Source organism: Anser cygnoides, chromosome 2 (genome assembly GCF_040182565.1).
Source record: "Anser cygnoides isolate HZ-2024a breed goose chromosome 2, Taihu_goose_T2T_genome, whole genome shotgun sequence".
Taxonomy (NCBI): Eukaryota; Metazoa; Chordata; class Aves; order Anseriformes; family Anatidae; genus Anser; species Anser cygnoides.
In genome coordinates this window covers 93390846-93403143 of record NC_089874.1, presented here as the reverse complement: position 1 = coordinate 93403143, position 12298 = coordinate 93390846, and the positions used below count along the sequence as shown (strand labels likewise).

General features: G+C 43.2%; 1 protein-coding gene across 1 annotated transcript in view; it reads right to left on the bottom strand.

The window, feature by feature from the left end:
- The window catches only part of INO80C (INO80 complex subunit C), a 31486-nt gene extending 19418 nt beyond the window's left edge, over nucleotides 1-12068 (bottom strand). Inside the window, exon 1 of the mRNA XM_048077473.2 lies at nucleotides 11857-12068. Coding sequence (XP_047933430.1) covers nucleotides 11857-11994 — 138 coding nt within the window. The 5' untranslated portion in view covers nucleotides 11995-12068. The remainder of the gene's footprint in view (nucleotides 1-11856) is intronic.
- Nucleotides 12069-12298: the final 230 nt, after the last annotated feature.

The window sequence follows — 12298 nt, the reverse complement described above, 5'->3', positions numbered from 1 at the left end:
TGACAGGAAAACAATTCCATTCTGCAAAAATACTCACTTTTCTGATTTTAGTTTATTCTGTATAACGTTACCCATTTTGTCAGGAAACAAAGTTTGAGTATTCTCTTCAAGGCATTAATTAGTTTCGAGGAAGGACAGGTCTTCCAGAGCTCCTATCTATTTTTGGTAGGAAAAACATATAGACGTGAATTAGAATAGTCTAATTTTACATCCAGGTATTGTGGACTAACTGGTGAACTGGTATAGATAACAAAACTTTAGTTTTAGATTTTTCCTGTTTTTGCAACCCTTAGGCGTTCATTCTGCCTGTCTTAATTGTCACTTGAAGCAGATAAAAATTCTCACTCTGTTTCTATTATGCTTCTGCTAACTACACCTCCTGCTGTCATAATGCATGAGTAAATATCACCCATCTTACCGCAAAGGCTTAGCACCACACTCTAAAGTTACTTGGAAGATTTTTTCATTTGTATCTAGGTATTTAGGTCTGTCATACCAAAACAAAGGCAAATGTTAGGTACAGTGACATATGGAACAATCCACTGCTAAAGCAATTTAGAATAACAATGTTTTTTTTCTACAAACTTCCAAAAGTACATGATATCAGAGAGCAGCAACTGTATCAGGTGTTCCAAAAGTCCTTAAAAGAGGACAGGAAAAGAAACTACCTCTCAGGTTTTTTTTTTAAATCTTCAGACAAGAAATGTCACCCTTAGTGTCTGTCCCATATTATGGGACAAAAAAAAAAATCTTGCTGTACATGCCCTGAATCTGCTACATGCACTTTCCTTCATCTAGCAAACTCGACACCAAGCACTCCTGCTTTGAATAGCATACCAGGTCTCCTGTAATCACCAAAACTGTAGGAGCATTATCCTGTAGATACCTACATTTAACTGGATAATGGAAAAATCCTGACGACTGTGCCAAAACAGACAAGTGGCAAATTTTAATTGAGATGAAAATAAGGTGATACAAGTATCTATTGTACACTATTTTGAGACTGCTCAGTGGGGAAAGGGAGGAGAGAGTTGTACAGCGATACTAATTTGGAGGCAAAGTTCTGAAAGCTATCCACAGAAATATTTGTACAAGCAGGTGGCTGTTTGCTCAACTGTCTAAGTTTTGTGGCAACACACTTCACCCTGATATTGTATCACTGAAGTTGAGGAGCTGCAGCACATCCTGGAAAGCGCCACAGTTGAACGTTTTGCATACAAACTGGTATCCCGACTGCCTTTTTTGCTGGACTTGAAACAAAGCAGAATTGTTAAAAGACCTGACTTTCCACTACACTAGAATTAGAGAAGTCTGGTATGACATCCATTATCATAGGTGAGAGGGCAACATTTCTTTAATATTTAAATACTTTCAATATTTATTATTTAGTATTTTGTTATGGATGGGATTAGAAGGGTTTTTTAGGAAGTTTTCCACAATGAATTACTTAGTATACCAAAAAACACCTTTGGGGACAGATGGAAAGGAGGAGCTTGAAAGGGCAATTCTGTGGCTGCACCAAAAGCCAATTCTGGCTGCAACAAAAGAGGTTTAGCAAAAACCTAAGGAAACCTTCCAACCAAGGGAGAAAATGTAAGGATGCCAACCTGAGACTCCAACTAGCATTGCTAGTTCTAGACCAAGTAACCAATGGCAGTCAACTTAGGGAATAAGGACTTTCTGGCAAATGACAACTTTGGACGAGGTCTGAGGGGCTTGAACACGCTGTGCGCATGTCAAGGATTTCTCCTGCTTTCTCCCGTTCCAGTTTCTTACTTTAAGAGCCAACTTTGCTGTAAGGACATCGTGGTGTTTCTCAGGGGGAAAAGCAATTCTATTAAAACACATGCATTGTTAAAGTAAGTAAGAATAAAAAAGAATAATAATATTAAAACATAGTCACTGAATCTGGGGCTTCGTTAACACACTACAGGGAAACATCCCCAGTTGAGGTACCCCGAGCAGCCTGCTAAAGGACTGTTCGCCCAGGGAGAGGACGCACCCATCTTTATCCCATACATCAGACGTCTGACATGAGACACTAACGCTGGGTCACAGAAGGACTGAGGCTGGAGGAGACCTGGGGAGGTGGTGGGGTCAGAACCGGACCTGGACCAGGCAGCACAAGGCAGTGTCTCAGCAGGACTACAACCCCTCCAAGGACAGAGATCCCACAGCTCCCTGGGCAGCCCTCCATGCTCCTACTTAGAAATCAATATCCTAAAAACTAGAAAATACCATTTTTATTAACGAAAAGCTCTTTTGGTCATAAGCAGTCATATAACTCACGTTAATTACTGCCCTAATTTCTGCATGTTCAATTTCAGCAGTATTTCACTGTAGTCCTGATGGTTTCAGGGCATAATGCTTCTAGGCAGAGGGATCATCTTTTATTAAATGCACCTGGTTATCTGGAAAATTAAGACAAGCTTCTGGATGGACTGCATAACAATACACCACTGGCTCAATAGAAAGACTTTTTACATCGCATAACTTTCACACAGCCTTCTACGGGTTTTAACTCCCTCCTCCTTTCTCACAGGTGACAACTATTTTTGTAACACACTCTCCCTTCCTTGATGAACAGCCCCTGTACTCCTGGGATGCCACCAACCTTAATTCGAAAACGATCTAAACGATACATACCTAACGAAACACTAAGCAGATGTTCTCAGTCTGTATTTAGCTCTGGAAAATGCTGATTCATTTTCAGATTTGAAAAAAGACTTGTATGCTTGAAAGCTTGACTGATTTTTCCAGCTATACCACTTAATTGACAATATCCGTACCTGTAAACCTTCTCTAACTTACCCAGAAACTATCATAGGTGTCTCGGCCTTTTGCTCCCTTCTCCTCATTCTTTCACTAACTCAGAAAAGCATAAATCTCTGGAAGCAGTAAATGAGGCTGTCGTGATAAGCACACAACATCCTTACAAATATAAGGGGAGCAGTGCTATGAGCGTGCTGCACTGTAAGGACAGAAGTCAAAATACATACCTTGTGGAAGCCTAGTATTTTGTCTGCTTAATAAAATTTAAGGACATATGATATACAACAAACCATTTTTGCTTTGTTTAATAAATGATAAAAGGACAGGTCTGATATGAGACTCTCTTCATGTAGTAAATCCTACCAATGGCCCAAAGTGCTTTACAAAATATATATATATGTGTATATATTCTACATATATACATATATGCTTTATTTCCCCAAAATGCTTCTATCCATAGCAGGATCTTATAATCAGCAAGGACATTTTTTTTTTCAAGTCAGCTGGCATTTAGGTCTTGGAGCAAGATGACTAGAAACCACATAACTACAAAAACTCACTCCTCCCAGAATGACAGACTCTGTGGAAGTCTCTGCTATAGTTTAATTACATATTAACACCAGTGACAGGACCCGCGGGAACGGGGTTAAGCTGAGGCAGGGGAAATTTAGGCTCGACATCAGGAGGGGGTTCTTCACAGAGAGGGTGGTTGCACACTGGAACAGGCTCCCCAGGGAAGTGGTCACTGCACCGAGCCTGTCTGAATTTAAGAAGAGATTGGACTGTGCACTTAGTCACATGGTCTGAACTTTTGGGTAGACCTGTGCGGTATCAAGAGTTGGACTTGATGATCCTTAAGGGTCCCTTCCAACTCAGGATATTCTATGATTCTATGATTCTATATTACTCACAAAATAGCTTCCTTCTATCCATTTCCTATTAGTTTCTTGAATTAACAGTCATGCATTTTTATTACCACATAAATAGGTGTTATTAGATGGCATGACTACATAGCTCTTTGGCTAGAGTTTTGGAAGGAAAGGATTTCGGACCCCTGTTTGCGCAACTGTGTATTTTGCATTAAAATATCATATAAAATACGTAAACTGAAAAAACGTACATAACGTACGTAGAGTGGCCATTCTGATGACGGTGTTCAATACCTGACTGCGCAGTCATTCTCTTTGGAACAAACAGGATCCCTCTCCATCCTCAGCTGCAGTAGAGAACACATCTCCACGCGCCTCTCCCGCGGTGCTAGCCTGGCTTTTAGTCTAGCAGTTAGGGTGTGCGTGCAGAAAAGGGGCTCGAGGTCCCCTGGGCAAAAGCAGGAACAGAAGAAGCGTCAAGTAGACGGCAGAGCAAGCAGTTATAAGGACACCTGATATAAAAAAGAAGGTATCAGCGCTGTAAGCGTGACTTCCGTTCTGCTTTTGAACGAAAGCATTTACTACCAGCCTTCAGAAAGGCAAACGTTCATGGTTCTGAATACCAAGTGGAAAGATTTGCTAAGTCTTCAGGGAGAAGGAACATTAGGACTTGTCTCTAGCATTTCCTGCTAGCTTATCTTGGTGGCATCTCACAGAGCCTGCTGGGTTTCCTAGAAGCACTTCTAAGGTGGTCAGAGGCTGACAAACACGCCGTAGGGGACTGTAAGATGGCTGAAGCCGTTGCCCTCCCTGTCCTCCCATGGGCAGGGACACCGGCTCGGCGATGAGTCAGATCTTGAACTGTTCAGTTTCCAGTTAGTTTGTTCAGACACACTAGTGAAACCTGCAGCTAACAATCTCTAAGCTTAGGAAGCAGCTCACTTGTAGTGCAAAAGTAGTTTTCTTTGCCAGCTGGGCCAGTTTCTTCCCCATCAGCACCCGTCAGACCCTGTGGATCAGCCCAGTTCACCAACGCAGCAGGACACAGAGCGGTTTTCTGGGAGGGAGGAAGGTTTGGTGGGGTAGACTTCTGACCTGTGACCTGCTCCAGAGCTGGGGAGGCCTGGCAGGTACCGGTGCTGGCATGATAAAGGCGGCAGAAGCACACCGCTGAGGGCTGTGGAGGTGGGTAGAAGAGATGGAGATAGGCTGGGCGGGGTGGTTAGTTCTGCCTCCCAAAATTGCAGGTGGGTTTTCAGGGAGACAAGACGTGCTGGAGATGGATATGAATTCTGCCATGAGAGCCAGGCACGTTTTGCAATGCAGTGTCACAACTTTTTTGGCTTTCTACGGCCCTAAATAGACAGCTGACGACTCTATTCTGTTTTCTTGGAAAGCTTGAAAAATGTGTTCAAAACAGTGCCAGGCTACCAAAGTAATATCTCCATCAGCCTTTCTAAACCAAAATTAATACATTTACGTAACTGCTGCTGAACTGAAATATTATCTAACATGAGCACTACACTTTACAAAAATGTGAAAAATAGTTTGACAGCTATTCAAATCTGCAATATCTTGTTAAGTTATTCCAAGTTTTCTTTTGTTAACCTGAACTTTTTAATGAGCTAAGCGAATTCTTAGATTGCTTTTTAGGAGCGCTACCTCTCAGACGAAATGTCATGCTAAAGTACATGCATAAAGTGTTTTAGATTGTTCTTCCTCTTTCATAAGAAAATAATCCATCCAATTTTATCTCCTTGTGATAGAAGCAATGAACCATATTTATTCTCTCTTTTAACCTTCTTGTATACTTATTAGGAATCCTGGAATTGAGTACAATCACAGTAAGGCTCTCCATTATCACCCACCTAAAGCAAAAATTAAAATTCCCTTGCTAGGGTCAGGCGAGAGAGAAGGGTAAATAGCATGACACCAGCATACTGACGCCCACAGTAAAAGTCAATACACATATGCTTTTGCATTTTTACAACATAACACATCTGTGTTTACTCTCAATCTCGAATCTAATCACATTTGGCTGGGGGGTTGGTAGTTCTCTGGGACTGGCATAGACCGGTTTGGAAATGCACATACTTTTGTGATTACAGATCATCTAAAGCCTTCAGCATTTGATAAACGTCAAGCAAAGTCAATGCTTAGCTCTCAGTTTTGACAGCCTCCCTTTTAATCCAGATTGCTGTATAAAAGCAACTCCCTCTTGTTTAAAAAAAGCTAAACCTAAAACACACGCATTGTACCTTTTGCCACATTTCCCTGCAAAATCTGCTAATTGTTTTTAATTATTGCTTTTCCCTGCCGGGGACTGGAGGTATTCTGCTTCTTTAACAGATTTGACTTCAAATGCGCAACTGACAGAAACCTGTACCTCGGGATAATCCCGGCTCTCATTAGCGGACTGCCTGAAAATAAGCTCTTTTTTGGAAGAGGACAAAAGACCTCCTAGAAGAGATGCTTCATGTTTCAGCTGTTCACCGTCTGCTTTATCGCAGACAGTATCTTTGTGGACTCGCGTGTTTAAAAGGGCTAGATCTAAGCTGTAGCCCTTTCAGTGCTTCACGCAGAGAACTGCACGTCCGGGGGATTTTTAGTGCTGTGTGGTCTGGTGATGTGCAGTGTGATGTTGCAGTGAGCATGATACCCGTCAGCGATGGGGCTAGCACACTTTGCCTGCTACTGCCAACACTCTTGTAAAGACAAGGCCATTTGTTTCAAGCTGGCTGAGCTCATTTTGTAAGAGCCACGGCTCTTGGGTAGGGATGTGAACAAGCGTGCACGTGGCTGAACTTGGAACAGGCCACCTCAGCAGTTCTTATCAGGAGCTAGCAAGTGACTGCTCTGTATCAGGACAGCTACACTTCATCCAATTTAAATATTTTTTATCCATTTAGTTCTATTTAATCAGGTTTGAGTTAACATCCCCGGGGAACCGGGGGGATTTTAAAGGTACTCTTTGAAGCAAGCACTAGCTTCATATTGGGACTGTTTCATTGGTTAATTTCATGTATTTTCAGTTATTGTCATAACCTTAAGGGCTGAGAGGTGTTTACAAAAATGAGAAAAAGTCTAGTCTAGAGCATAATGACATGATAGCTTTCTAATAAACTGACAAATATAATTGTTCTTACTCCTCCCTATTATTGTGCTGTATCAGGGTCCTGCTGTCTCTTTCCAGGCAAGTAGATTGGTGAGAAACACATTATTTTATTTATTTATTTATTTTTAATTTCCAGCTACAGAGGATAATTATGCCTTTCTGTTACAGAAAGTCTTACGTGGAGTAGTATTACAATAATTAGAGCAAGTTTATTGTTACACCGATTAAGCCTGTAAACAAGGTCTGAATTCATAAGCAGTTAATTTTTCCTTTCAGATCAGAAAGTCGTTATTATACTGTGCCATACCAGCAGAGGTACTTGTCCCAGAACATGGTGAAAGCAGCAGTTCCGTTCAGTAGCTGCAGTCATACTCACTGATTCTGTAGTTAAACTCATCCTGCCTAACCTCATTTTTCAGGAAATTAGAGCCAGATCAAATGGACTTTTTAAAACAAAGTTATTTTTAAATTGATTTGATGGTTTCCTACTTACAGTGATAGACTTGGTAAAACAGCAGAACAGGAGAACTGATTAAATGTACGTATGGTTTGGAGTCAATTCCACGCTATTTATGTCCTCGGGTAAGCTCTCTGCTTTTAGCGGACAGTTTCTGAATACATAACAGCAGCCATGTTAACATGTACAACTGAGGTCTCGGTGAGCAGACAGTTGTCTGTCAGAACCCTCCAGATCACAGTGCAAAACGGCATCATTCAGTTACATTTAAAATACAAAAATGGACTTCTAGGTGCATCTTGGAGTCGCTCCTTTCATATTTGTGCTGTGCATGAGAGGAGCTTATTTGAGAGAGTAACATCTCTAAGCCGTTTTGACTTTTGTATCTTCTAATATTGTTGTATGGTTTCTCTTTTTGAGCATAAAGTGGGAAACTCAGAAAAAAGTGTGAAATACCCATATGAGCACTGGTTACGTAAAACGGTTTCCAGTAGCAGTGCTGCAACGTTCAGTCAGTGATAAAATCAATGCATTTAATAATGTGAGTAACTCCTAAATACTACTGAAATCTTGCAGAGGAGGAAGTTCAATCTTCATTTCCTAAACTGTACCAAAACCTGCTGTTGCTACAAGGATGAAGAGAGGAAGCAAAAGCATTCTCTGTGTATTTCTGTAGTTTACAAAGCAGTTTACATCTGTTCAAAATGTAAGACAAACCGTGATGTCATTCTCAAAGTGAGGCATTTTCTGTATACTTCATCACTCATGTATGAAGTTGTTCTGCAAATAAGGTAAGCAAATATGCTTTCACCATAATATTTAGCACATTTTCTCTTTGTCCTCTGACAAAATCACAGACTTTTTTCCCAGACCCTTCTCTTACCTCACTGCAAATTTTGCCTTTTAAGCTTGTGAGCTGTCATGTGCAAGCGTTTTGTTTCATCAGTTACATCTTAATATTGAATACACTCCTTTGAATGCTTCCTGTTGCTCTAATCATCTGTGAAAGTAATCGTGTGAATATTAAGGTGGAGGAACTACTGGCAGTTTTAGATCAGTATCGAAGACACTCATTCTACCCCAGGTTAAGCATTTGTAATTAAAAAGAGAAGGGACCTGGAGACAAGTCTGCCCAAGAGCTTCTATTACCTCTGCCAGCAGTGGAGCTGAACCAGCACAGCAGCTATTGGAAATCGTTGGGCAAAGAATCTAACTGAACGGTGCTACATAAGCCACTAAGCAGCGCTGGTTTTGACACACGGAGGTTAACATTCAACATAACAATTCTCAACATTAAAAATCCCTTGCTGCAGCAAAGACTGCGGTAGTTTCCAGTGGCACGACTGCACGGGAGGAATAACTGTGTAAGGCTAATAAAAGTGATGTAATCAATCTGCAGCCGTGCCTTCCTGTAAACTCACTTTTAATTTTGTGTTTGGTAAATACAGGCATTGTATCCAAAAACCATGTGTCTCCTTCTGCAGACATGACTGACAAGCCCTATGTGCAATGTTCTTCCAAAGCAAACATGACTCAATACCTTTGGGTCAGTAAGTCATACAAACTATGAAGAATGTTTTTTGTTAATGCCTCTGGAGTGTATCTTGGAGAAAGTAGCAATTCATATGCTAGACCATGTGTTGGAGAAACATAATCAAAATTGGGCTAAAAAAAACCCTGTATGCTGCGTGATACTTGTGCGTTCTTCTTGTTTTTAACACACACAGGTACTCAGTCTAGTTGCTATCCTCAGGCAAAACAGTTGTATTGAAAAATAAGCACATTTTTGGTGATTCTTTGATATCTACGGTCTTACCCTACCAGCACATCTTTCAGCGTGAGCACTGCGATAGCTACTTGTGACATGAAGCACACAAAAGAGAAACAAGCTCACATGACTTGCAGAAGTTACAAAAACCAAAACAACAACCCCTTTTTGTTGAGTTTCACAGTGATGGAACCACAGACGTGGGGAAACTCAAAGCTGGCACAATGTGAACATACTTTGAAGTAGGCCAAGCACAAGGGTCTTAGCAAAAGTTAGCAGTTAATGTAATGGCCAAAAGCATACTAGGTATTTCACAGTACATTAGGAAAGTCCCCAGATCCTAAGTTGACCCTGCAAGTAGTTAGAAACCTCTTGGTAGGGGTCCTCTTACCTGTAGTTTGCTAATTAACCAGGAAATAATTCGCTATTTCTCCATCTGATTCACAATGTCAGTTTATTTAGAATAGAAACCATTCTGTGCTGAGCTACAGCATGATATATTCGTCTTCTGAAAGGCTGAAAATAGGCTGTAAAAAGCTGTTAAGGATATCAAAGAAGTTAATTAGGAAACTGAACAGTCAGAAGAATAACAAGTGCTACCTCCAAACCCGTGCTGACAGTGACGTGCTCTAAGGGTGTGTAAGTATAAGATGGCTGGATGAAGAATGTTACTTGTTTGGTGTTAGAAATTAATTAATTAATTAAAATTCCACAATGACTGAGTACTGGGTAGGTAATATATTCAGAAAAAAAAGTATTAAAAATTCACTGATGGCCCAGTCCCTGTCTGGCTGAGTCACCTGAGGAGTGGGTGAGTTAGAGGACAGAGCACTGAGTGCTTGTTGACCGGCTCTGTGCTGAAGAGCTCAGCAGGCCAGGATCGCTGAACGCTACGCTCTGCCACGGGTTTCCAGACCCAGGAAAAGTACTTTACTCGGGAATTAACTGAGGACTACACAATACTTCTGGAGAGTACAGACTAGAAGAGGTACTGCAGAAGAATGTGCCCAGTGATCACTGTTTCTAACTCAAAAACTGCAAAGCCCCCATTTTGCTTTCTGTTTAAACTGGCTCGCTCCAGAGCCAGTCAGCAACACTGGAAGATCAACAAGCTGTTTCTTGTCCCATTCCTGAGGTTACGCACTTTCTGAGCCTCAGGTTTTTTTTCTTTTCCTTATGGGACTGATCTGCACTACTGAAGTCAGTGGATGTGTACGCTGACTTGAATGTAAAGTTGAGAAATTACTCCTTTCTGCACTGAAATCACTTGTGAGAAGAATTGCAAAAACTGTTAATCGCACTATCAAAACCCAGTTTGGGTAAGAAATTGTGGGTTGTCTCATAATACTGGAAGCTGTCCATAGACTGAAGTTTGATGTGAGCTTCAGGAAACAGTTTTAGAGGCTGAAGTGTTTGGGGAAGTTTTTTAAGTATAAAGGATTTTATATATGCATGCACACACAGGCAGAGCAGCGCTCTCCAAGCTGAAGCTCCAGACTCATATCTCTAACAGACCTTGAAAAGTTGTCAAACGTGATCATGCTAGGCAGTTAATTTTTTTCACGGTTGCAGTGCAGTTTGTTAGCTACATAAATCACTGTGGTTTGTGCTGCCTCTCCTAGGGATAAGCCCACCAGAAAAGGAAAATAAACTATGTAAATGCCACAGGGTGAAAACAAGAGTTACAAGAGCATCATTTGGAGCGAGGAATGGTTTCTGTCCGTGCCCTGGCATGTGCACGATGTCTTTCAATTGTCTGGAGAAAAGATCTGCTGAAAAATGCATTCCTCTGACCTGATGGCTCATGTGAAAATAAGCAACCTAACAGGCAGTAGCACATACTTTGCGGCTATGCTACTACTACAGGTCATGAAATATTACCAAGAAAAATCATTTCTTGGACAAAAAAATAAAATGGCTACCATTTTTCCAACTTTTTTTTTTGACCACTTAGCTACTGAAATCCTTCTAAAAGAAACCCAGACACGCTACTTCTGAAGTTTATACAGATGTTATGCAGACACGGTAGAGCACATTGACCCTGGGCCTCTTCCTGGGCACAGATATGGAAGGCGAGATGTTGCCTTATGGTCTAAGGGGAGGTATTCTTGATTGGGGATGGGGCCTGTGGAGCCATGCGGTGGTGTCACACGGTGCTGCTACAACGGGTAGGAGGTGAGAAGAAACACGTGTTAGTAATTCTCCTCCTGACGCTGCTCCCCCAAAATCAGGCCCTTAGAATATTACAGAATGGCTTGGGTTGGAAGGAACATTAAACAACATCCAACTCCAACCCCCTGCCATAGGCAGGGACACCTCCCACCAGACCAGGTTGTCCAAAGCCCCATCCAGCCTGGCCTTGAGCACCTCTAGGGATGGGGCATCTGACGTTACATCCTTATGTCACATTTATGTCCGCTTATCTCTATGGAGAGAAGAATACAATGTAAGATTTTATTTGAGCAGCACAGGACAGCACTAGGGAACCAGCTATGCTCCTTTGAGTGTTAGTTGCTCCTACGTGAGGGTTCTGCCCTCCAGTTAATAACATCATTATGTAAATCTGAGCTTTGCACACGTAGACACATATAGAAGACTCAAGTAGGGCATAACTTCGCTTAAACACAAAGCTACTGGCGGCAAGTACAGTAAGGTAAACGCGGCACGGCCGTGAGGTGGCTTCAAGCACCACCCCACGGCACCGCCCCTGCCTGAGGAGAGCCCGCCTCTCGCCCCGCCCCACCCCCAACGGCCCCAACGGCCGCCGCGCGCGCTCGCCGCTGGCCCCTCCTGCGCATGCGCGGCGGGCGGCGGGAGGAAGACGGGAGGGGACGGCTGCCGCCGCGCATGCGCGCTGCCGCGCCACCCCCATTACCTGCGAGCCGCCTGCCGCCGCCGCCACTTTCTTTTTCTTGGCCGGGCCGCTGCCGGTGCCCGGGCTCGCCGGGCGCTTCTTGCTCCGCGCCGGGGCGCCGGCGGGAGAGGAGGCTGCCGCAGGGAGCAGGCTCGCCATCGCCCTCCTCGTGCGGCGGCGCCGGGAGGCGGCGGGACCGGGCCCCTCCCCCTCGGCAGGGCCCCGCGGCCGCTCCGCGCATGCGCAGTGGCTGCGCGCCCCCCCCCCCGGCTGGAGGTGGTTGGTGGGGGAGGGGCGGGACTGCCGTGGCGGCCCAACGGTCCCGTCAGGGGCTGTGGAGCGCTGCAGCCGCTCGGGGAATTGAATAAAAAAATATAAAAATAAAAGGCTGTGTTGGACCTGAGTGCTGTGTTTGGGGGGTGGGGGAGTTAGCTCGTGAGCATTAGGGTAACGGTGCTGTGTT